Consider the following 25,014-nt stretch of genomic DNA (forward strand, 5'->3'; position numbering starts at 1 on the left):
AATCTTAAAAAAAAAAAAAAGAGTGAACCAGTCCAACGGTGGTGGACTCAGCCTGCCCAGACTCCTGTAAAGCAGGTGATCTTGGGCAAGCGACTTAGCCTCATTGGGCCTCTGTTTCCTTATTAGTAAAATGGGCACAGTAACTATATCTAAGTCAAGGGGTTGCTGCTGAAGACTATGAAGTCTCCATAAGCCTTGACTGTTGTTACTTCTAAGATTATTATCTATTCTATACTGATGATACAGACTCCCCAGCTAGAAAGCAAATCTCTTATATGTCTATTCCTGGTGCAACTAGAGTCAGAGTTCTTATTTTTAGACCGAATTTCCCATCTTGTCTGTACAGAGGCGAGTCTTGGCTTTGCCTTTGTCACAGATCCAGTCCCCTCGAACTGGCAATGCCCTCCCGCACATTTCCTAATCTTGTAAAGATCACTGGTTGGGAAGTCAGGACACTTGGGCCTAGTTCTGCCCCTGGGGGCCTTTGGGTAATCCTTAGCCCTTCCAAACCTCAGTTTCCTTCTGAACAAGAAGGAGGTGGTTGCAGATGAGTCCTGTGGACCCTTCCAGCCCTGGCGCTCCATGAGTGTATAGGCAACAGCCAGGGAACCCATGAGGCAGGCAGGGTTGGGGAGTCTGGTCAGGACAGCCCACCACAAGGGGAGGAGAAGAGAAATGAAAGACCTAGTGGGCTTTGGCGGTGGGGAGAAGGGGGAGGGGGAGAAGGAGGAGACAGAGGAGGAGGAGGAGGGACCGAGGGGTGGAGGGGAGACAGACCCAGCCCAGAGCCCTGAGTGGTTTCCTGTTGCCGGGCTCTAAACCCTCCACATTCCTGCAGACCTTCACACCACCCGGAGCGCACTCTGCCAGCCACCTGCCTGCCACTGAGGTACGCACGACCCCTGCCCGGCCTTTCCCTCCTCTGGGTGCTCCACCCGACCCCCTAGTTCCCTCCTGCAGTTTGTGTACAGAAAGAGGAGCTGTGCTGGGAAGTGCTGGGTCAGGGATGGGTATGCGTCTCCTTCGGGCACCAACCGCACTCCCGCTAAGGACAGGAGCCTTGGACTCACTGCCTTTTGCTTTTCAGGTGTTATAACTTGGTTTCCCTTTCAGGTTTGCAGCAAACAATCTCACTGTGTCTTTGGGAGAGTGTTTTCTCTGTCTCTGTCTCTGTCTATGCCTGCCTCTCCGGTTTCAGAGGCTGCCGGCTTAGCCTCTGGGCTCCCTTGGCAAATGTGGCAGCCTGCTTTCCTAGGAATCTGATCTGGTCACAGCTGCATGGGGCCCTCTGGCAGCCAGGGTCTGTCCTGCTCCCCATTCCAGGAGAAGACTCTTCCTAGACTAGGTTTTCCGTCAGGGGTTCTGTTTTCCAAAAGGAACTTTGCATGAATGATAAATAGAAGGCAAACGGAGGGGGGTGGGTGTCTCGACTTCTACCTCGAATCAGCCCCTCTGGGAAGGTTCCCTTTTCCCTGGAATTCTCCCCCATCGACCCCTCCCCCCAACACAGGCACTCCGAAATAGCACAGTCAGATAGTCACTCCCGGGTTAGGCATTGTTCCCATCCTGGGCTGCCGGGGTGTAAGCATAGGAACTTACTGGCAGTAGCCCTCAGTGTATGTAGATCTGAAGACCCCAGACATCTGATATCATCCAACCCAAGCCTCTGGGTCCTATGGGAGGCTGGGTGTGGTGGGGGATGCTGCAAGAAGGGGGGTAGGGGTAAGGCAAGCCAGAGAGAGTCCCTGGGCAACCTTCTCACACCTCCTTGTTTAGAAAGTCCACACTCTACAAGGAAACGGTGTCTAGCCTTTTAGGATATTAAGTCCTCTTTGGACACACTCTTTCTACCTTCTTTGGCCCATTGGCTGGTTGGTGAGTGGACTTCCTGGGGTCTGAGGGACACTAAGGGAAAAGGGGGCATTGAGATGAGGCATGTCTTCAAGGAAGTCCAGTCTGCCCAAGAGAGAACAGAGAGGCACACATTTTCCTCCTGAAAGGACAGCATTCTACATAGAACACGGGGAGAATGTTCTTACTAGCAATTCTCTAGGGTTAAATTTCTATCTTCTCTAAGTGCCAGTGGGAGAATGAGAAGCAAATAAGAAGTAGGATGGCAGCCTTAAGACACACATTTTATATGCTATCTTAGGTAAGTCTTTTGGACTTAGTTTCCCTATCTGTAAAGTAAGAAGGTTGGACTTGATGGTCTTTGGGGAGCCTGATGTCATCTGAGACTTTCAAGGGGAAGTCTCTTAAACCAGAACCCATGGACTGGCCTTTGAATGGGCTTTAAGATATCTTCAAGCCACTTAAAATTGTATGTATAGTAGTAGTAGTAGTAGTAGTAGTAGTAGTAGTAGTAGTAGTAGTAATAGTGTGTGTGTGAGAGAGAGAGAGAGAGAAGGAGAACAAGAACAAGAGGCATTCACAGCCTTTAGTGTTAAGATATACTCCAGTGGATGTACTGCTTCCCACAGGGCTGGAGGGTATGATGATCTGGGAGATGGAGTGTGGGACTGGAAGCAGATGTATATTTGCAGGGGGATCCACAATTTTGAAAGGCAGTGTTTGGGGAAGAGAGGGTTAACTCACAGAGCTCCGCTGCCACATCGACAAAACCCAAAGCAGAGGGAGGGGGGGGGGGGAGGGGGGAATCGAGTGCCTGGAGAAGGAATCAACTTTTGAAACTTTCTCCAAGTCCCACCCACAGAAAGGCTCTTCTTTGCTGTGACTCATTCTGGGAGGAATGCGAGTTGCCACGGTAACCTTTTTTTCAGGGTCTCTGCCTGCTGGCTGGGAGGGGACACTGAAACACTCAGAACATCAGGCTCCATCTGAATGTCCCCCACCCCACTCTATCCCCAAGTATCAGGACAGCAAACTCCAGGTCCAGCCCTACTGATCTCCCAGGATCCCAGGGCAGCTGTGGGGCTGTGATAGCCTCCTTGATCCTGTGTTTGAAGACCTGAGTTGCACTGCTGTTCCTTCCTTTGGGCGGTGCCATTTGACCTTGACCTCATGGATTCTCCGTTCTGAGCCCCAGTTTATCCCTTGGTTACAGAGTAGCAACAACGGTCACCTCGGTCACCTCGAAGGGACATCATGTGGAAGAAATGGGATGCTATGCAGGAAACACTTGGTACACTGTGGTCCCCCAAGCCCACCATGCGGCGGGGTTTTTAGAACCGATAAACTCAGGGCATGTGAAGACTTGGTGAAATCATTTCCAGCTTTTTTTGTCTGGCAGCTCTATCATCTTGGGGTTTGCTTATAACTTCTCTTTATTAAAAGTGCTAACAGGCACACTTAAACAAAATAAATGTTGTTTAACTCCATTTTGATTTGGGCACCTTTGTCTTTCCCAAGAGTGTTGTACCCTGTCCAGTGTGAAAAGAGCATTGGCCAAGGGGATGGCACAGGCAAGTCACAACTCACAGTGAGTGACATTGGGTAAGACCCTTCCCTTCTCTGCGCCTCCGTTTCCTAATCTGTTTAATGGGGAATCTAGGCGGTCTCCAGGGGTCCTTCCAGGTTCAAAGTCCTGAAAACCTAAATCCCAGAGGTTGCTTTCATGAGAAGAAATGACTGGCCTGCATTTTTAACCCCTGAGTCCCTAGTTGGAAAGGAAACAAGAGAGGAGGGGCTAAGGAATCTTGAGTTGCGTAACAGTCCTGCTAAAATCTTTGTCCATCTGTAGAGACTTGTCAACCAAGAGCATGGCTGGGGTTTGCTATTTACAAGAGCAACTTCCCTTGCTATAAATAAACTATAAATAGGAAAGGACGATGGAGAAAAGGCAAGAGCTCAGGATATGAGGTAAACAGGAGACTATTTGGCCTTCATGTTATTTAGCTAGGTAGCCAAGCGTGCAGGGATCAGGGAAGGACACAAACCCACAAGGATGTAGACTGTAAACATTGATTTTACCAACAGGCACCCACTGGCATAGCTAAAAATAAATGCCTCCATACGTGGGCCAAGACAGAAGGCCCCGCTCTCACACGCCTCCCCCTGAGGCATACGTTGACTCACGGACAAGTTCCAGGTATACAACCTGATGCACGTACAAACCCGGGTGCTGACCTACATGGGCCCCAACAGACAGATGCTGCGCCCGGTGGACACTCACACATACACAGCTTCATGCAGATGTCCTCGAGGCTATAGGTCACCATGATAGACGCACTGCCAGGCGCGCAGATGTGACTGCTGCTTGTAGCCACGCGCTGATGTGCATAGTCAGATGTAACTGCAGGTTACAATGAGGGGGTAGACACTCTGGACACCTACAGCACCAAATCACTGGCCGCGCTTTGCAGGGAGAGAAAGTGAGGATCACAGAGGGAGGATAATCACTGAAGGTCACGCAGCCAACCGATGTCTGAGCCTAACTTCCAGATGCTCAGAAGTGTCCAAATGTTCACTTTCCTCTCTCCTTTCCTTCCCTCCATCCTTCCTTCCTTTCTAATTCTTTCCTTCCTTCCTTTCTTTGTTGGTTTCCATCTGGTCACTTTGGTTTCACACCTGTGCACCTCCTTCTACAGGCAACAAGCCCTGTGGATGACCAGTGATAGTGATACTTTCTCCCTCTCTTTGTGGGCCAGTGTGGCCTATCCCAGCCCTCAGGGCTTTGCCATGAGGCCCCCACAATGTGACTAATACTATTCCTCCCTTCACCTGTCTTTAAAGGAGGAAAGAGAGGGCTGGAGCTGAGCTCTCAGTGAACCTGGGGATTAATGAAGCTACTACATTTTCTCTACAGCATAGAGCCCAGATCCCGACCCCAACCCTGAACTCCAGGATGGCTGGGCTAGACAGAGCCAGGGCCAGCAAGCAGTGACTTGGCAGAATAGAAAAACAACTTCCTCTTATCCAGGAGGAAGAGATGTCTTAGGTAGAAAATTAGCTCTACCCTCACTCTCAAGGAATGGAGCTTGGTGTCTATAGAAAAAAAATATGGATAGAAATAATCAACACTGTCCAGAACTGGGTTCTTTCAGAAACTTGATGTTAACCTTCTCATCTGGGGATCCCTCTGGGTCGTCTCATGATAGTCATGGCATTAGGGTCCCAGACTGATCAGATGAGAAAAGAAACAGCTAAACAAGGTGAACATCTCAATGTTTCTGAATATCTGGAAGTTTAGCGTCGATATCAGCCTGCTGTGTGACCCTTGAGTGGGTTATTTTCCCTCTCTGAGACTTAGTTCCTCTGTCTCTAAAAACAGAAGCATGGCATAGAGGGTTCTCCTGGCTTGACAATACCAGTCCATTGGTAGTGGCTGCCAGAAGAGCTATGTTCAGGATTCAGATGCCACTCTGCACTTTGGGGGAAGAAGTCATGTGATCGATTAGTAATGTCTGCCACATGCACGGCAGGAGCAGGTGGAGACATTTCCACCAGGTATTTGTTATCTTTGGTATGTGACAGCCTGGATTCTGATATTCTTTCTCATCCCCTCCATTTGTGGTCACCCTGATGCATCAGTGGCCCCTAGAGGGAGCCAAGGAGGAGAGCTTGAAGCTCCACCCTGGGCCTCTCCTAACCACCAGGAAACAGTGAAACGTGGCATCTTAGATGCCTTTATGGAACCTCAGTTAGGCTGATTCTAGTCCCAAACTCCAGGGCTGCTTTGGAGTTGCCCCAGAACCACTTCACTCCTAGGCTTGAGCACCCATAACACCCTAAAATTTTCCCCTATCTTCTTCCCTTCCGGCAAGAAATATTAAAATTGGAAGCAGAGTCAAGGGACAGGTTTGGGGGGAGGGGGGTGATACTCTGAAAGGCTTCTGCCTGAGCTGACTTAAAAAGTCAGGGCTGAAAGAAACCTCAGGGACCATCTTGCCCCAGGGTTTTCAGACTGTGTTCCTAGGAGAACCCAGAGAGGCTCCATGGCATCACAGGGGCGTCTGAGTGGGGAGGACTTTCATCCCCATCTCAACTCCTGCGGACCTGCTGTTGTTTTTTTAATTTCACGCTGATTCCTTGAACAGATTATAGTGAACTCATGTTTCAACAAATGCGAAAGGCTTTTAGCTACTTTAAATATTGGACTTCCCAGAAGACCTCATTGAAAGAGAGGGCTTACATAATTTTGAACAGCGCCAATCTAAAACAACCTCCCCATTGTGCAGATGAGCTGTGGTCCAGGGAGGAAAGGAGCCTTCCCTAAGTTTGCACAGTGATCTGGGAGCAGCACTGCCAAGACAGCATCCCGGGACTCCCGACGTGCTTGTCACGAGACCACCTCTGGGTGGCTGTGCTTGCTCCCAGGCGGGAGCCAGCCAGGGTGGCCGCATCGGCTGCCACGGCGCCTCTCTGGCCTGGCTCAGACCTCCTTCCAAGTCTCAGCTCCCTGGCGGGCCTGGCTCACAGAGGGGGTTCCTTTATTAGCCTCTAGACTTGTTTTTCTCTCTTTGGGCTTGTTTACCAGGAACGTGTGTTTTTGGAACCCTTGTTTCCAAGCCAAACAGTGGGAGAGAGATGCTTGGTTTGCGTCAGCAGCCCAACTAAGCGGCCAGCCTGGGGCCCAGGCTTCATCACTGGGTTCTCTGGAGGCTGGGCTGGTGTCCCCTTGACCAAGAGAAGCAATGTCTCCTTTGTTCCACCCCAACACCCTTTCTCCCTGGGCCGAAGACAAAGAGCCTGGATTCTTGCCCTGGATTCTTGAGGGGGATGGAGATCCTGGGATCTGTGGGATTACGGTGCTCTTCCAAACAACGTTGCTTACTTCTTGTATTCTCTCATATAAATCACCCATGAGCCTTTCAAGGTAGGTGTGTTATTTCCATTTTACAGATGGAGAAATGAATTGAGGCCCAGAGAGGGAGAGTCCCTTTCTGAAGGTCACACAGTGGCCAAGTGGCAGAGTGAGAATTTGAGCCTGGACATTCTGTCTCCAGAGCCCCTGCGCTTGCCTTTATGCTGCATTGCATAACCACTCTGCATAAACACTGGTTACCTTTATAACCACTCTGATGTGTAGCCACTAGCCCCATGGGGCTACTTAAATTTAAATGAATTAAAATAAAATCTGATTAAAAATTCAGTTCGTTTACACCAGCAATATTTCAAGTGTTTGGCAACCACATGTGGCCAGTAGCTATCATAGTGGAAGATACTGACACAACAAATTCATCATCTCCAAAGGGTTCTGTTAGACTGCACTGCTCTGTAAACCTCTTTCTTCTCAAATCGGATTTGATGATTGTAACTCAGATTCTGTGCTTCTCGTTCTTAAGAGCCCGTGATTCCAAGATTTGCAATCTAAAAATCCGTGATTCTGAGATTTCCCCCGGTTGTGACATTCAGGGACTTTTCAGTGTCCAGGGAGAGCCCGAAGGAGGCCCTTTATATTTTGAGGGAGATGAACTGGGGGGCTGGCTGTACTTTTCCATCCCCAGAGTCTTTCTAAAGAAAGAGAAGTGACCTCGGCTTCGGGTCCTGCTGGCAGCCAAGGACGGGTTTTCAGCCATCTCCAGAGCAAATAAAGGCAAAAGGAAGGGACTTGATGTACGGAACAGGGGGAGGAGGCGGTGGTGGGGTGGGGGTGAGCAGTGTCTGTGTTTGATGACCACCAAGCCAAGGGAAACACACCTCATGTTCCTGCCCTGGTCCAACTTCTCTCCCTGGACCTCGGGCCAGTTCCCAGCCCAACTGGGCTCCATTCAGGTGAGCACCTGGGAGGGAGCAACTGCCAAGAGAAACTGTGAGATGAAGAGCTGGCCAGTGGTGGAACAGGGCTGCGTGGGTCCTCATTCAGCCCTGCCACTCGCTCCCTGGGACTCTTGGAAGATTTCCTCCCTTCTCCAGGCCTCAGTCTTCTCACCTGTGCTGCAGGACAGCAAAACACTCCTTGAGCCTCCAGTGGGATGCTCGAATGTCAAAACACTTTGGAAAGGATAGACATAGGCATCCTCATAAACTAAAGAGATATGAAGGAAGGAGTTTTCATTTAATACTAGTCATTTGTACAAAGCTGTTGAAATTTTCACTGAGTATACCACATCTAGGTTTGATTGGCAAAGGATGTGTTCCGAATACTGGGGTTTGATTCTGTGTTCTGACCTCCTGGGGTTATGGAGCCCCCCATGAGCTGTGCAGGATGGGTGCCAGACCCATTTCAGAGAGCCTCAGGGAGGGCTCCCATACACATTGGAAGTTTGGCTGTACAGGAAGAACTGTCCAGCTGTGGCCCTTCCCTCTCATCCCAACATCTGGAAGAAAGAGTTCTAGGACTGGCAATGGAGCACTGGGCACTGGGCAGAGCCCCAGATTTGGAAAATCTCTTTCTCTAACATTTTGGCTCTTTTTAAAAACAAAACAAAACAAACAAACAAAAAAAAAACCACTGGCGCTTTCTGCCTTTCTCCTCCACTCCCCCACCAGACGGAACATAGTCCCTATTAGGCCCAACTCAGTTCCACGAGATGGGGGCTTAGTCAAGGCAGTCTGATGTACAAGAGGCCTGAGTGTTGCATGATTTCCTGCTTTCAACCACAGGCTCATCGGGAAAGTGGGACTAGGACCTCTCCCACGCCTTGTCTGTGTCCGTGGGACAGCATGGGTGTGAGGCCTTTAGACACTATAAGCAGTACAAGATTTAGAATTATTTTTCAGTTCTGGCTGTAAAACCAGCTGCAGGAAGGGTGAGCATGCCACTGGGAAAGAAGTGCAGGAAGTGGGGGAGGCAGGACAGACAAAAAAGCTGACCAACCGACCTTCCCTTGGTCAGAAAGGGGAGCGTGGTTGCTCCGTTCAGATGAAGGATGCAGACCGTAGTGATGTTGGTTTTCCAGGCTCTTCAACTGTAAGATTATTGCATTTCCAGTCCTAGCATGGACTAGTCAAGTTCCTGACACGACTTCTGTCACTGGAGGCCGGACAACACCTTTCTGTGTTTCTAGCTAGCCATCTCACTCTGCCCCTTTGACTTCAAACAGTCTCAGACAAGTCCTCCATTGATGCTTTCTCTTCTGTTCCATTCATAAAATCATAGGCTGGGGTTGTCTTGCTTGTATCTTCCAAATGCGAAAGGAAGCAGGGAGATTTTTCCACCTCTAGGCCTGGGAGGGAACAAGCATACAACTGTATGGGGCAGGAACATTCTAACAACTGCCCGGAAAGGGAAGACTGGACTCCTCTGGGAGTCAGAGCCAGGGTGAAGCAATGCCAGGCCCCCAGGCTGATTCCTCTAGATTTCTGTTAGTTTTATTTCACAGGCCATGAAATAAAAGGTAAGGTTTTGTGTCTATATTAATACCATAAAAGGCCAGTATGAAGTCTACTCTTCTTTGCCTCTTTCTACTGTTCGAATGCTATAATCCAAGTGAAGAAGGGTTATACCACAGGTGATGACACAGGCCAAGACCAGCATGTGCCTGCAGCATTTTTTTTTTTAAGATTTCATTTATTTATTTGACAGACAGAGATCACAAGTAGGCAGAGAGGCAGGCAGAGAGAGAGGCGGAAGCAGCTTCCCCGCTGAGCAGAGAGCCCGATGCGGGGCTCGATCCCAGGACCCTGAGATTATGACCTGAGCCAAAGGCCGAGGCTTAACCCACTGAGCCACCCAGGCGCCCCTTGCCTGCAACATTTTAAGAGCATTTCAAGAACCCACCCTACAATCTCAAAGTTTACCTAGTCTAACCCTCACAATAATGAAAGTGGAGACAAGGTCTAGAGAGGACAAGCCATTAACCAATACACCCAGATAGTTTTGAAGCAGATCAAGGATCCCTGGCATTGAATTCCAAGCCAAAGGTTTTTTTTTTCCCATGATGCCAGCGTACCTCCAAGGTGCTTGGTCAGTTGAAAAGTCTTAGAAAGAACTAGGGATGATGAACTCAATATAGAAATTTGTGGGGACGAAAGAGGGAAGACATGGCTACAGCTCACCTTGACTAAAAGCTTCTCAGGGCCAAGGGGGCACTCTTGTTTTGTATAGCCACGGGAGGAGGAACAGAGTAAACCAGATGTTTGAGGGAGGCAAATTTAGAACCCTACAAGAGAGAGCTTTCTAAAGCCATTTGGAAATAGAAGTCCATCCAGTGAGAACATGAAATAAAATGTCCCCCTACTGTTCCTCTGTGAGAGATGGCATTTTGGCAGAGAACCATCAGAGAAGATTCTGCTCCCAAATCCTTTGTAGTCATGAGATTTTTGGAGTAAAGAGCTCAGCATCTGGAGAGTAAGGTCTCAGCAGTGATCAGGGCAGGAGAATATTCTAGATCTCAGCTAACATCCTTTAGCTCTGAAGGGAAAAGAAGAGAAAATATGAACACATGCAAGTATTTGGATAATTTCCTTAGAGGATCCAGAGAGGTGCTGCTGTCCCTTCTGGGTAGAAAAATGTGGCTACCCCCAAGTTTCCACTGGTCACACTCCAAGACTATTGTTCCTTGTTTTAGAAGGTAGATCTCATTGTCTCCAATTGGCAGTAGGCTTCTGCCTATTAACTCTGCCCATCCCCCTCCTTCCTTCAGAGGGAGTAGGAAGGAGGAGGAAAAGGAAGAGGGGGAGGGTTAGGAGGATAAGAAAAAAATTTAAAAGAATCCTAGAACATCAGGGATTTAGGGGTCCTTGAAGACGATCTGATTCAGTATCGTCCAAGCTTGACTTAGTTAGCCAAGCACCTTTGTTGAACCACTATTTAAAAACTTCAATAAATGTACTGACAAAAGAGACTCCATATCCTAACCATAAATGGAAAAATCTTTGTCTCTTGTCATAAATGGAAGGAAACTATAAAAATAAACACAAAGAAGACAAAACAACTTCGTTGGAATTCCAGCGGGATATAGTTTCCTGTGGAGGCCCTGAGCCAGAGGCCTGTTCTCTGTTACAAAGGAGATAGATAAGTGCTTGAAAGGTATTTAAGACATCCTAACCCCGAACTGAGGTTTTCTCTTCATACAGATGGGATTGGAAGATAATTGAGTAGAAGCAAATTCTCTTGCATCTTTTACTATGACTTAACATGCACCATCTAAAATGACCTCGTGTATCACAGGAATTCAGCGTCAGAAGGAGCTCTTCATCAAGAGGATGCCCACTCACTCAAATCTCAATCTCTGTCCCCTCACAGGGTTCCCAGCACCATGAGGGCCTGGATCTTCTTTCTCCTTTGCCTGGCCGGGAGGGCCTTGGCAGCCCCTGTAAGTACCTAGAGAGCATATCTGTTGGTCTTCCACCACCAGCTCCGTGGCACTGGCCCCTGGTTGCTTGGAGGGGTCAGGGACTTCCCTCTCTTATTATTTCCCTTATTTTTAAAAAAAGATTTTTTTTGTACACTGGTAAGCACAGGAGAAAAATTGAGACGGCCCCCACTGGATGCAGAGCCCAGGGAAGAGAGATCTCCATGTAAGGAGAACGTGAACTTTTTAGCATCCACAGAGCGGGCTGGTTAGTTTCCAGATCATTGAGGACTATCCGGTTGCAAGCCACAGGCTCCAGTCTGGCCAAATGAGGGTGGGTAGGGGAAGGTTACAGAGGTAAATTGTAAAGTCAAAGGTATTGGGGAGGACTGGAAAAGGGTAGGTTCAGGATCTGGGAGGTAAGAACAGACAGTGGTCTTGGAGATGTCACCATCCGAATGGACCTGCTCCAGCAGTTTCGTGTCTTGCAAAAATGGGTCAAGAAGACTTAAAAACAGTTCAAGGAGAACCCATCTGGTTGAGCTTGGGTCCTGGTCCTGCTTCTTGGCCAGGGGAGTGTGGAGCACCCTGATGGACAGGTAGTCCCTCCAAGACTTGCATGCAGGGGGCCAGTAATGGTCGTCCAAAGCTAAACAGGAAGCCATTACTGGGAGAGGGAGGAAGCAGCATGCGCAGTTTCTCTCAACCCCTCATTCCCCCATCCTCTCTCCACTAGGAGGTCTGAGTGATGCTAGACTCTGGCAGGTGGATTCTGCTGAAAGATTAGGCAGGCTTAGCATTACTTCTAGAAGAAGCCCCAGGCGGCCAGACACCTCAGAGCTGTATATTATCTTGCTGCTTCTTACTCCAAGCTGACACGGCAGGAAGGAATCACAAAATCACAATAATAGTATCGTACTTGTGGGGAAGATAATGACTTCTGTTAAAATGCATGATGTTCTTGCCCGTGGGTCTCTGTGGGTCCCACTCTAAGCTGAAAGGAGTTGGTTTGCATCAGTGGTCTTCAGATTCATAGGAGTTCAAGGCAATGGAAATGCTTCTCCAAGCTAAATCTTCTATAGACACCCCAGATATAAAATATAGAAAGGGGGGTGCTCCAAAGTTCCATAGGGCCCCTGTGTTTGGCTTCTCTTCTGTCCTCATCACCCTCCTTCCCATGGCAGCCCCTGAGGCAGAGCCGTGGGGCTCTCCAGTGAGCTGCTCTCCTAGCTCCCCTGGCTGGAGGCACTTCAGAGCCAAAGCTGGCCTTGGCCCTGACCTCTCTGAAACACATTTTCTCTTCCCAGCAGCAACAGGAAGCCCTGCCTGATGAGACAGAGGTGGTAGAGGAAACCGTGGCTGAGGTGGCAGAGGTAGGTGGGTGGAGACCCCAGACTCCACCTTCATTCCGTGGAGAAACCCGATGGGTGCTGTGGGGTCTTGACCCTGGAACAGAGCATTTGTCCCTTCCCATGGGCACACACAGCACAGATGTGAATCCCATGTGTCCCCCAATCCTGACGCTCCTGAACGCTTCCCAAACCTTCCATGGCACTCTAGAGTTGGGAACTACGATTTTGAAATTTTTAAGCTACGGGATAATTTTTCTTGGGTGACTACCCATAGGCTCCCCATACACAAACACAAAGGGAGAGCTGCAATGGTGCAGCTGGCGGGGGTGGTGGGCTTGGTACCGCTCCTACCCCAACACCCCGGTGGTGGCCTCTGCAGCATCTCAGTGGGCCTGTAAGAGTCCGTCTAAGTTCTGGACCCTGGCATTTGTGCTCCCTGGGCCCTGGGCCCGGCGCGACTTTCCAGCTTGTCTCTCCTCTTGTGGGACCTAAAGCTCCGGGCAAGTCCCCTCCAGTGTTTATCCGCAAGTGTAGGAGCCATTGGACTCATCCTTCTCCCTCCACCCCAGGGACCTGTGGGAGCCAACCCCGTGCAGGTGGAAGTAGGAGAATTTGATGAAGGTGCTGAGGAGACTGAAGAGGAGGTGGTGGCTGAAAGTAGGTCCTATTCTCGTGTCTTGTCGTACCCAGTCTTTGCCCCCTGCCGGTTGAGCTTGGGGCCTGGGGACAGCCTACGTGAGGTTCCTTCCCAAGGAAATTCAGGGTGGGCTCCTCCCTTCAGGGTGGGCCGTGGGGGAGAAACAGTGTGGACTTAAAGGCTGGGCATCTTCTCTGGAATTTGGGCATGATCTGCGTATAGCCCCACTGTCTATGCTCTGAGTGTCAGGAAGGGATGTTCCCAGGCTGGAAATGAACTTCTCCCCTCACAGCTATTTGCCCTGATGCCAAAGTTGGGTCTCATGTTCCCACTGAGGGCACAGGTCCCACACGGTCACTGCGCTCCTTGACGACCTCTGTCTCAGCCCATGCCCCAAGTGGGTGCAGACCTGAAGGGACTCCAGGAGTTTTCACGCTCCTTAGCTTATTTGATCTGCATACAGCCACGAGGAAATAAGGCCTGGGAACCGGATAGAGCTCATATAATGCTACGCTTGGAGTTGGTGCCAGGAAAAGAGAAATGTCCTAGGGCTTCCGCCTCCCGCCCACTGTGCTGGCATCTCCATCCTGCAGAGTGGAGAGACATCATACCTGAGGGGGTTAACAGCATGGACTTGGGAAGCAAAGCCACCTAGGTTTGCCTCTAACCTTGTTGACTCCCGCTGAGAGTGCCCTCTGACAGCCTGCTTAGCTGCTCTGAGCCCAGCTCCCTCGTCTCTAACACGGGACTGATGAAGACGGTAGACCCTCACCCCACAGTTGTTGGAGGTTATGAGATGAGGCACAAGAGCCCTTGGCTCAGCGCCTGGCAGGGCAGCCATCCAATAAAGAATGACTCAAATATCCCACATCACACATATGGAGGAAACGGCCAAATGGAGCCATCAGCTCGAGGGCACAGAGTTTTGGCTGGAGCAGGTGGGCATCTACTGAGTCTATTCCTTCCCTCCTCCAGGCCCACCCTCATCCGGTGTTTACCAGACACAGCGGGGCTCTATTGTTCGGTGCAGGCCTCAGGGCGCTTCTCCCTTTTCCTTTACGACCACTCAAGTCTGTTTTGCTTGGCCTCTCAGCTCCCTGGCTCCCTGACAACAGCTGATTTTCCGAGTCATTCAAGAAGGTTTATTTTATTTTATTTTATTTATTTATTTTTGAAAGTTTATTTTATGACCCAAAAATGCCTCACTATCATTGAGGAACAGAGAGCTGAGAACGCAGTGGTAGCTTCAATCCTCAAGGGAGTCACATGGTATCCAGTGCTCCTGGGTCTCAGAGTAAGCCTGTGGCTCCCCAAAATGTGCCTGACCCTGACCCTGACCTCACACTGAATCTCTAATCTCCGAGATTAGACCGAGCCAATTTCTCCCTTAAGCGCCAACTGCTGGGCTCAGCAGAAGAGAAAGGAGGACTGAGGGCTGCCCAGAGCAAGGAAGGAGTTCTGCCCCAGGATCCATCTGGGTGGGTTGGGGTGGACCCAGTAGTGCTAACTACATGCCCTTGTGCTCTACCAGACCCCTGCCAGAACCACCACTGCAAGCATGGCAAAGTGTGCGAGCTGGATGAGAACAACACTCCCATGTGCGTGTGCCAGGACCCTACCAGCTGCCCTGCCCCCATTGGCGAGTTCGAGAAGGTAAGGCCAGGCGGTTGGGGGCTCAGGCCTTTGAAAACATGAGTGGCTGCCCAGAACTCTGGTGGCTCGGTGGTTCTATGGGGCAGCTCCAGTCTCAAAAGTCCCCTCACTAGATAGTCACAGCAGGAAAGTGGAGGTAAGGCTCTGCCTGTCACTGGGTCCCTCCAGCAACCAGCAAGAATTTATTCGGCACCAGCAGGTTCCCAGCTGCGCACCAGATCCAGAAAAGGAACATACCAAGAACATCAGACACTGAGATAGAAGCTTTCTCAGCTTGGAAGCAGCCTAGCGAAGCATCGGGTCCAAAAACGTGGGTTCTGAGGTCTGACGGAAGGTTGACTTCAAATTCCACCTCCGCCGTGGTTAGCTATGAGATCTTAGCCAAGTGCAGAGATTTTCCAAGTCTCAGCTTTCTCACCTCTAAAGTGGGGGTAGAAATGGTCTTTATTTCTTAGGACTTTTGTGGGGATTTGTTAGGTAGTACTTAGTACTTAGTACCCAATATACGCTATTTTTTTTTTTTAAGATTTTATTTATTTGAGAGAGAGACAGAGAGAGAGCATGAGCAGTGGGGAGGGACAGAGGGAGAAGCAGACTCTGCACTGATCAGGGAGCCTGATGCAGGACTCGATCCCAGAACCCTGGGATCACTACCTGAGCTGAAGGCAGACACTTAATGAATGGAGCCACCCAGGCATCCCCCAATATATGCTATTAAAAAAAAAAAAAACGTTCAAAGCCCATCCATTCTGCCTCCAGTAGGGCTCCTCCATCCATCTGTCCATCCATCTGTACAATTATTTATTGAGTGCCCACTGCTGACAACCAAAGTGCTCGTGATGACCGAGCTCAGGACAGCAAATCTGGAATCAGCATTGCTCCCACAACTTCCTGTCTGGGCTTTTCATCTTCAGTCTCTCCCCAACATAACTTCTCCTCTGGGCTCCAAATTTTAGCATCATTGTCAACTCTTCTCTCCTCCTTACCCCTGTTACCCCCATCCCGCTGGTCGCCAGTGTCCATCCACTCTCCCTCTGCAGTGATATATAAGCAATTCCAAGTAAGTGAGTACAGGAGGTATGATATAAGGCTCCCTGCCCCTAACACAGATACTTACTGCCACTGTCCTTGCTCAGCCCTTGCTACCTCTGCTCGGCCACCCCCCTGGACAGACATCCTTTAGGAGAACTCGCACAACTCAGTGCTGGGCTATATTCACAGCGAAGACTTACTACAGTGACATGTTAAAGATACACAGCTAAGGAATAATGGAACAAGACATAGGGAGAGTCTTAAAAAAAAGGGAAAAAAAAAGACACAGGGAGAGTCCGGAGGAATCCACGCACAGGCCTGCTTACTTTCTCCGCTGCACGAGGCGGTCTCACAAAAGGCTTTCTCGCCGCAGCTACGAAGATGCAGCCACGTGTGAGCAATGTTTCTGCTCAAGGAAGCCCATTATTTGACTCAGCACCCAAAGCTTTCACTGAGTGCTGCCTAGCACGTCCTCAAATTCCTGACTCCCAGAAGGAAAGCAGACTTCAGCGTGAACCGTGTTGTTTGTACAAGCGGTCTAGGCACAGTGAGGCATCCTTATCATCTGTGGAAAGTTTTACAGCTGTGCAGGGACTTGTTTACCAGCCAAGATCACAAGCAGGCCTTTCTAAGCATACCAGGCTTGCTGTGTTAACTTTTTCCTGTAGACTCTTCCTCTTTGCCATCCCCATCTTTATTTTTAAAGATTTTTATTTATTTATTTGACAGAGAGAGAGGTCACAACTAGGCAGAGAGGCAGGCAGGGGGTGGGGGGGAAGTAGGCTCCCTGCTGAGCAGAGAGCCTGATGCGGGTCTCAATTCCACAACTCCGGGACAATGCCCCGAGCTGAAGGCAGAGGCTTTAACCCACGGAGCCACCCAGGCACCCCAAAGATTTTATTTATTTACTTGACAGAGATCACAAGTAGGCAGAGAGGCAGGCGGGGGGGAGCAGGCTCCCTGCCGAGAAGAGAGCCCAGTGTGGGTCTCGGTCCCAGGACCCCGGGACCACCACCTGAGCTGAAGGCAGAGGCTTTAAGCCACGGAGCCACCCAGGTGCCCCTGCCATCCCCATCTTTAATTCATCCTTTCCAGAGATGCCAGGTTTGTTTTCCCCTAGCTCAGTCTGATTCGGTCGTACCTCTGCTCAGAGACCAGCAGTGGCTCTTAGCATGGGCTGCACATTGGTCTGGGGGCCCAGAGAGCGGGTCCTTGTTGCAGCCTCACCACTAACTCCCTGTGTGATCTTGGGCTAATCACATTCCTTGCTGGCCCTTTGTGTCCCCGTCTCTGAAATGGGCAGAGATGGTGGTACCCACAACGGGCTTTGGGAATGAAGGCGAGGTGCTCTATGCTTTGCCTACAGGTATGCAGCAATGACAACAAGACCTTCGACTCTTCCTGCCACTTCTTTGCCACCAAGTGCACCCTGGAGGGCACCAAGAAGGGCCACAAACTCCACCTGGACTACATTGGGCCTTGCAAATGTGAGTCTCTCCTTGGGCACTTCCAGCCTCCCAGCCCACAGAGAGCCCTGGGCTCCCTGGACGCTGGCTCTGCCGCCCTCATGCTGTGTGACATTGGGCAGGTCTCTTCCCCTCTCTGAGCCTCTAACAGGATTGCCATTTATGAAGTGAGAGGATTGTCTAGGAGTCGCTTCCTCTCAACTCTGCATTCAGGACACCTCCCAGAAAGGACTGAACAGTTGTGGAAGCATAAGACCAGGGAGGATTTTTCTTTAGCATCGAAGACAACTCATTCTGTTTCTTTAATGATCAGGATGTCTTCTACAGGGCTAACCCAAACTTTTACTGCTTCAACATTGTAAAGCAAAAATGATGTTCTGTCTCGACCTATAAAGTGGTTTTAGTTTTTAGTTTTTATTTATTTATTTAAGTAATCTCTACACCCAATGTGGGGCTCAAACTCACGACCCTGAGATCAAGAGTCGCATGCTCTTCTGACTGAGCCAGCCAGGCACCCCTGGGCCTATAAAGTTATTTAAAATATTTGAATTTGAATGCTTTAAAATAGGAGGCATGCCTGTCCGTTCCCTTTAGGCCCTGTTACTCAGTGTTGCCATATCCTTGGCCTTTTTACTCCATCACATTCCTATCTGTCCACTTAAGGCACATGATTAACCACGTTCTTCTAGAAACCCGGGGAGTCAGGTGTTGGGGGGAAGGGACGCTATGGTATTGTCTAGCTTTTTGTTGGTGATGCCAGGTACAGATTCCATGGGCCCAGGCACCTCCTTCAGCATTGGCAGTCTCCTTATCATTTGAAACACCCAAGGCCACATCCGGTTCCCCTCCAAGATAACACCCATGTTGTGTGTCTGGTACGCTCTGGCACCAGATGGCACTGGGGAGAGCCACTCACCTGCCTTAGGTGTGCAGAGTGCAGAACTGTAGAGGAGAAAACCAGGTTCTCCTGTAGTCAGCCCCACTCTCCCGGTTATGGGGCCCGGGGTGTGAAAGAAGGCCCAGGAAGGAGGCTGGGGAAGGAACGTCAATAGGAACGTTGACATAGGGAGACTGAGTGTGCCAAGGGGCCTTTTACCAAGTGGCCCTTGCTGTCCTCTGGGACGCATTGCTCACTTGCTCCCACTCCTAGTGTGTCCCCTACAGATGCTGCCTTCCACTCCCTGGCTGGTGGTGGAGAAGGAAGTGGTCCTAACCACAGAGGGAACTTACCCTAGACTTAGGATGAGGGAGGGACAGGCCTCTAAGCTCCGGGACAGCCACATGCCCTGGATGATGGATGAGCTCTGATAATGTGGTCTTGAGCAAGCCCCTTCTCCCCAAGCTGACCTTTGATAAGTCCAGCAAGAGGGTGGACTTGGTCCAACATTCTGGGATTATCTAAGTTCCAAAGACTAGGAGGGAGTCATTATCACAAAGAACGTTCTGGTGGCTGAGCAGTCCTGACCTCCCCACCCCCGCCAAGCTGGGCCCATGGATAGATGTTACTCCTGAGCCTCACAGCTTTGAACCCCTCCCAATGGCTGGCAGCACCAGCATGGGATGGGCGTCTGCTTTCAGGCCCCATCACTTAGAGAGATGCAGGAGTCACTGGGGTGACCCATTTCCTGCAGCAGGTCAGATCAGGCCAAGGGGAAAGCCTTGTGTCTGCGTTTGCAGCGCATTCTTCCCTCCACAGAATCTCCTATGCTCATTGTGGTGTGAAGAAACTGGCCCAGAAGGGCCAAGCCACTCACTGTGCCAAGGCCACTGGCTGAAGCAGCTGTGGGAGGAGGCCCTGCGCTGGGAAGCGGGGCCTGGCCAGCATGTAGGCCCTCAGGCTTGCAGTGTCCGAGTCTGTGCTGACAACTCTTGTGTTTTGGACCCCAGACATCCCCCCCTGCCTGGACTCTGAGCTGACCGAATTCCCCCTGCGCATGCGGGACTGGCTCAAGAACGTCCTGGTCACTCTGTATGAAAGAGACGAGGACAACAACCTTCTGACCGAGAAGCAGAAGCTGCGGGTAAGTGCTCTCTTTCCAGCCTGTGCCAGTGTCCCTGCCTGGCACCGAGATGGCTTCTGGCCCCGGGCTGGCTGAGGCCCACAGTCCCTTTCCTAGAACTAGGCTCCCAGGTGTAAGCCTACACCCCTGCTCTGATGAGCGCCCTTTTCCTGCGTGCTGGACACAGACTTCTCATTGTCTTTGGAGGCTGAGAGTACGCATTCACTTCTCAAAGACTCTGAGAAGTCCTGTAATGAAGAGACCTGCTCGCTTTGTCCAGCCCCCAGCGTCAAACAAAAGGGACACAAACTGCCCTATTTCTTTTCCCTTCTGAGTCTGTGGATCTTAAACTTGACTGGATCTGTCAAGCACTTGAGTACGGATAGAGTGCAGATTCCTGAGCCCGGCCTCCTGCCTGCAGAATGACTGTCCCTGTGAAACCAGGCCTAGGAAGCTGCATTTTAATACACTCTCCTGCTGAGTTTGATGGGACAGCTCTATGGGGACAGAGCCCTTTGAGATCACCCCACTCCTCCACTTCTGCGGATGAGATGCTGCTACCCGTGTCTGCCACTTCCTTCCCTCACTTTGAACCTTGGCCGTGGCTGGTCTGTTCCAGCGCTGGCCTACTGTCCAAGGTGGAGGGGCCCTGGACTGGGCCTGGCCCGTGTCCTTTGGACCCTTCGTCACACCGCATCTGCTCCCACAGGTGAAGAAGATCCACGAGAACGAGAAGCGCCTGGAGGCTGGAGACCACCCCGTGGAGCTGCTGGCCCGGGACTTCGAGAAGAACTACAACATGTACATCTTCCCCGTGCACTGGCAGTTTGGCCAGCTGGACCAGCACCCCATTGATGGGTAAGACCTCCGGCCCTCAGGATCACAGGGGGCCGTGCTGACTTGGCACGGGAGTAGACGGCATCACAGGTCAGGGCCAGTAAGCGCACTGGGTCCGGAAAACCTCTCAGCAGCCTCTGCTGCTCCCAGCCCTGGAGCCCACAGTCTGCGTAGGGGCCAAGGCAGGAGGACCGGGCATAGGAGAAAAGATGCACACCCGAGGGAAAGAAAGCCACAGTACATTTTCATGCCAGAAGAAGCAGAAGTCGGCAGGAACGGAAAATCCCCCCTGACCCCTGGGCTTGCTGGCCGTGGGTGTCCATGAGTTGTGAGAGAGCGAGCTAGGAAGGAGCACAGACTCCATGGGGCGGCGGGGTGGAGCGCGGGACGGCCTGCACGCTCACTGTCCTTCAGCAAGACCAGAGACGCCGCCCCAACAGGGTGAATGAGCCCTGGGGGTTCATAAAAAATCCACAGAGCCAATCCCATCCTTATTGCAAGCCCTTGGTTTAACTGTTCTTGCCTCTCATCCGGATGAGTTCTGAAGTGTCATGGATAGGCAGGCAGCTGTCAGCCAATGAACGCTGCCTGAGCATCTACTGTGTGCTCAGTGCTATTCTAGGCGGGTGGGGATGGAGGAGGGGGTGGGGCACGGTGTTTAATCAGAATTGATGCGGTCCCTGCCCCTGGGACACTCACACTGTGGTGATGATCTGCTCTCACAATCGAAGGAAAACGTGAAAAGGCTCCCAGAAGGTGCAGGTGGTGGCTTGCTGCATGGGAGGCCGAGCGGTGGTGGTCACGACCCTCACGTAACTTTCTGGTCTCCTCTTGCTTGTTTTCGGAGGCGCATGGGAAGGAGGGCCATCCTGTGTACACGCCTGGGGGAGCTCACTCTCTACAGGGTTGCTTCTCTCTGGGGGGGGTCACCCCTTATTCTTGGTCCAGGCTGTGTGTCTGGAGTCCGCCCCCCCTGGCGGCAGTCCGCCTGGGCTGGGGTCTCCTGAGCTCTGGGAAACTCCTTGCTGCTTCTCTCCCAGGCTCTTTTCATGGCTGGGATCCAACTGAGTCATTTGTGGTGGAGGGGGGAGGAAAAATCAGGGGGACATCTGGACCTCAGGCTGAGCAGCTGGATCCCACCAGGATGAAAGGACCAGGAGGGAGGCTTCCAGCTGGGGCTACAGGGACTGCACAGGCTTCCAGCTGTGGCTACAGGGACTGCACATCTGGGAAAGTGCTCCAGCCTGAGCCAGGGGATCCATCCGCCCCCCCTTCTTGTCCCAGAGCTGCCTGAATCCCTGAACCTCTTGGGACCTCAGTTTTCCCACCGATATACTATGTTAGGGGAAGGAGTGCTCCTTCCAGTTCAAACATTGTGTGGTTCCTCCCATGAGTTGGGGGGTAGGGCAAGAGGGTCTGGGGGTTAGAGAGAAAACTGGTCTCAGTGTGGCCCCTTGGGGAAGACTGTTTTGAGGACAACTAGTTGAGGGCTCTGGGACATAGGGAAAAAATTCATACATGTGCGCTGGAGTCAAGGCTGGCTGAAGGAACAGGACAGGACAGTGGGAGAGAAATGAGACGGCCTCCCTCTCTCACATTATGTTATTAAAAAATTAAAGCTCTCTGAAGGTTTCAGTTCTTCTGGCCCTCCTGCCAATTCCAGTCCTTTCCCACTTCTCCCCAGAAGGCAGCACTGTTATATTTTGATGTATCTCTTTTTACAGTTTTTTTTTTTTTTTTTTTTTTTTTTTTAAAGAGAGAGAGCGGGGTGGGGCAGAAGGAGAAAGAGAGAATCTTAAGCAGGTTCCATGAGCACATGGAGCCTGACGTGGGGCTCGATCTCACAACACTGAGATCATGACCTGAGCCGAAATCAAGAGTCAGACGCTTAACCAACTGAGCATCCAGGTGCCCTTGGACTCTTTTCTGTGCATTTGTAGCTACATGAATGTGTGTCCACCAGAAACATGCATTGTTGTTTCATAGGAGATGTTGATCTTCCGATAGCAGAATATTTTCATTTTAAGTTTCTGTACTCTGATTCTCAGCCAGTTAAGAAACAGTTAAATGCACCAAGAGACCTGTCTTATGAAGCTATGGGATCTCAGAACTGGAAGGACTCTTAGACATTCCGGTCAACTCTCCCTGCTTTGCTGGAGGGGAAACCGAGGCTCAGAGTGGGGCAGTGCCACAAAGTGCCACTAGGTCCTACAGCAGGTCAGCGGTACACTGAGGGGTAGACTGGGATCCTGGCTTCCTGTTCTGTTTGCACGCCCCTTCCTTCTGCCCTGTGGGGCAGGCTCGCTCTCCTCTGTCTCTCATGGAGAGTCCTCAGGCCCTCCCCCTCTTGCCCGCAGGTACCTGTCCCACACCGAGCTGGCCCCACTGCGTGCGCCCCTCATCCCCATGGAGCATTGCACCACCCGCTTCTTTGAGACCTGTGACCTGGACCATGACAAGTACATCGCCCTGGATGAGTGGGCCGGCTGCTTCGGCATCAAGGAGAGTGAGTGTCTGAGCAAAGGGGCCACTGTCCTCTCCCCACGTCCCCTCTGCTCTCTCTGTCATCTGTGTGTCCATCCTCTCGGCCCAGCTCTTCCCTCTGTGCCTAGTTAACTCCTTTCTCTGCTCTCCCTGTCTGGGTGGGCCTTGTTCGCTCAGGTGGCTTCTTGTCCATCTGCTTTCTCTTTCCCTTCCTCACTCGTAGCACTCGGTCTGTGCCTAGCGCTATTTTGAGAGCTGGCAGGCACCCAGAGAGGGACAGGAAGTAACTTGGCAGCATGTGTAAATGACAGGACAGGCCAGGGACAGGGAGACCAAGGTCCTCAGTCCCCAACTTCCTTGGTGACCTTGGGCTAGTCCCCTGACCCTTGCCCCGGGATGGGTGGGACCCACCAATTCCTGGGCTAGTGTGTCTTCCTGAATTTCTAATTCTGTTTTCTTCTCTTGCTTTGCAGAGGATATTGACAAGGATCTGGTGATCTAAATCCATGCCTCCTTCTGCAGTGCCGGATCCTCCCTCTTTGATCTTCCCCCTCCTGTTTCCCCTAATGTTTAAAATGTTTGGATGGTTTGTTGTTCTGCCTGGGGACAAGGTGCTAATATAGATTTAAACGAATACATTAACGGTGCTAAAAATGGAAATGGTAACCCAAGTCATGACATTCTTAATCATAACACGGCTATCGATGCCTCTTGCTCACCCACTAACGGTCCCATTCTTCTCTCACCATTTGCTATGCTGCCCCATGTCCTAGTGGTGTATGGGTGGGAACTTTGATTTGCTCAAGTTTGCCTTCAGCACATCCTGCATTTTCAGATTTTCTCTCCATATCTCTGTTTGAAACTAGTACTCACCAAGTTAGTCTTTGTATTCATTTTATTTCAAGGTATTGGCTGCCAGGGGGTCATCCCCACGTGGCCTGAAGGTGGGCAAAGGGAAGTAACAGGCACGTGATGCTGCCAAGGATGTTTCTGGAACTAGGGGACTAGTGGGAGAAAGCCCTGTAGAACCCACCAGCCAGAACTGCAGATACGAAGGCTTTCACCCAGAGAAAGGACCTGAGTCTGTGTTAGGAAAACACATTAACTCTCACATAAGGCCGGTTCCTCACCATTCTCTACCCCTTCATCTTTCAGTGCCCTTTCTTTTCACGTTAGTCTGTTAGTTCAAACTTCTGGGAGCCGGGGTGGACCATCAGGTCTCTGGAATCCGCCAGGCCCCTGGGGAGTGGATCACCACACCCTGCAGGGCTTCTCCCCTCCTAGCTGTCTTTGGGAAATGAAGGACTGGGAGGCTGTTCTGTCAAGGAAGGCCAAGGTCAAGAGTGAAGTGTAGAAAATTGCAAAGTAGAAAAAGTGGAGTTGGGGAATTGCTTTTGTTTGTTTTGTTTTCACATTTGGATAGTTGTCACGAGAGGTCTTTCCCTCGGTTTCTAGCATGTTCCTCCTTTTCTCCCTCTCTCCACCTTTTTTCCTTCTATTAATCAAGAGAAACTTCAAAGTCAATGGGATGGTCGGATCTCACAGGCTGAGAACTCGTTCACCTCCAAGCATTTCATGAAAAAGCTGCTTCTCATTAATCATGCAAACTCTCACCACGACGTGGGAAGTTTGACAAATCTTTCAAAATAAAAAGTAATGACTTAGAAACTGCCTTCCTGAGTGATTTTGCATGCATCTCGGTCTTAGACACCTCATTACCCTGACCTGCAGACACAGGGATTGAGTCGTCTACACACAACTGCATGACGGCAAACCTTTGCAAACACTACTACGCTTTGGTGCACACACAGGCTTCTTTATACATAGGGGGTATATTTGTACACGGGGAATATATGGTTCCTATAAGCACAAATTTAGCTTATTTTTAACACTTTATTTATTGGGGGTAGGCAGAGGGAGAGGGAGAGAGAGAATCTCGAGCAGACTCCCCACTGAACATGGAGTCGACATAGGGCTTGATCTCATGACCTTGAGATGATGACCTGAGCCAAAACCAAGAACTGGATGTTTAACCTACTGAGCCACCAGGCGCCCCAAGCTTACTTTTAATTTTATGAACTGTGTGCTGAACTTCTTTCATTACTGCATTTCATTATCAGAAACACCAGGCTAAGCAACTACCTCTTTCCACCACCCATTCATCCTCTTTTTAACCCCCCATACCTATTTATTTATTTCAAAATTTTATTTAAATTCTAGTTAGTTACCATACAGAGCAATATTGGTTTCAGGAGTAGAATTCAGTGATTCATCACTTACATACACACCCAGTGTCCACCACAAGTGCCCTACTTAATACCCATCACCCATATTGCCCATCCCCCACCCACACCCCTCTATCAACCCTCAGTTTGTTCTCTGTCTTTAAGAGTCTCTTACAGTTTGTTCATCCAT

At 50.6% G+C, this 25,014-nt stretch overlaps 1 protein-coding gene across 2 annotated transcripts; it reads left to right on the forward strand.

Annotated features, from left to right (window-relative positions):
- The first annotated feature begins 760 nt into the window (after positions 1-760).
- SPARC (secreted protein acidic and cysteine rich) lies at positions 761-24,271 on the forward strand. 2 transcript variants are annotated; one of them, XM_046000570.1, is made up of 10 exons: positions 761-889; positions 11,090-11,159; positions 12,446-12,511; positions 13,060-13,147; positions 14,659-14,780; positions 17,179-17,299; positions 19,166-19,299; positions 19,988-20,136; positions 22,473-22,621; positions 23,073-24,271. In XM_046000570.1, the coding sequence occupies exons 2-10, from the start codon at positions 11,103-11,105 to the stop codon at positions 23,099-23,101; spliced, it is 915 nt and encodes a 304-aa protein (XP_045856526.1). In that variant the 5' UTR covers positions 761-889; positions 11,090-11,102; the 3' UTR covers positions 23,102-24,271. The 2 variants fall into 2 exon arrangements, with proteins under 2 accessions (XP_045856526.1, XP_045856527.1); XM_046000571.1 differs by having other exon boundaries at positions 12,449-12,511.
- Positions 24,272-25,014: the final 743 nt, after the last annotated feature.

This window comes from Meles meles, chromosome 3 (genome assembly GCF_922984935.1).
Source record: "Meles meles chromosome 3, mMelMel3.1 paternal haplotype, whole genome shotgun sequence".
Taxonomy (NCBI): domain Eukaryota; kingdom Metazoa; phylum Chordata; class Mammalia; order Carnivora; family Mustelidae; genus Meles; species Meles meles.

Excerpts from the sequence above, each read along its gene's own strand:
- SPARC (XM_046000570.1), top strand. The coding sequence starts at position 11,103 with ATGAGGGCCTGGATCTTCTTTCTCCTTTGCCTGGCCGGGAGGGCCTTG. Across the intron at positions 12,512-13,059 it reads CCGTGGCTGAGGTGGCAGAG|GGACCTGTGGGAGCCAACCC; the intron begins GTAGGTGGGTGG and ends CCTCCACCCCAG. Across the intron at positions 22,622-23,072 it reads CTGCTTCGGCATCAAGGAGA|AGGATATTGACAAGGATCTG; the intron begins GTGAGTGTCTGA and ends CTTGCTTTGCAG.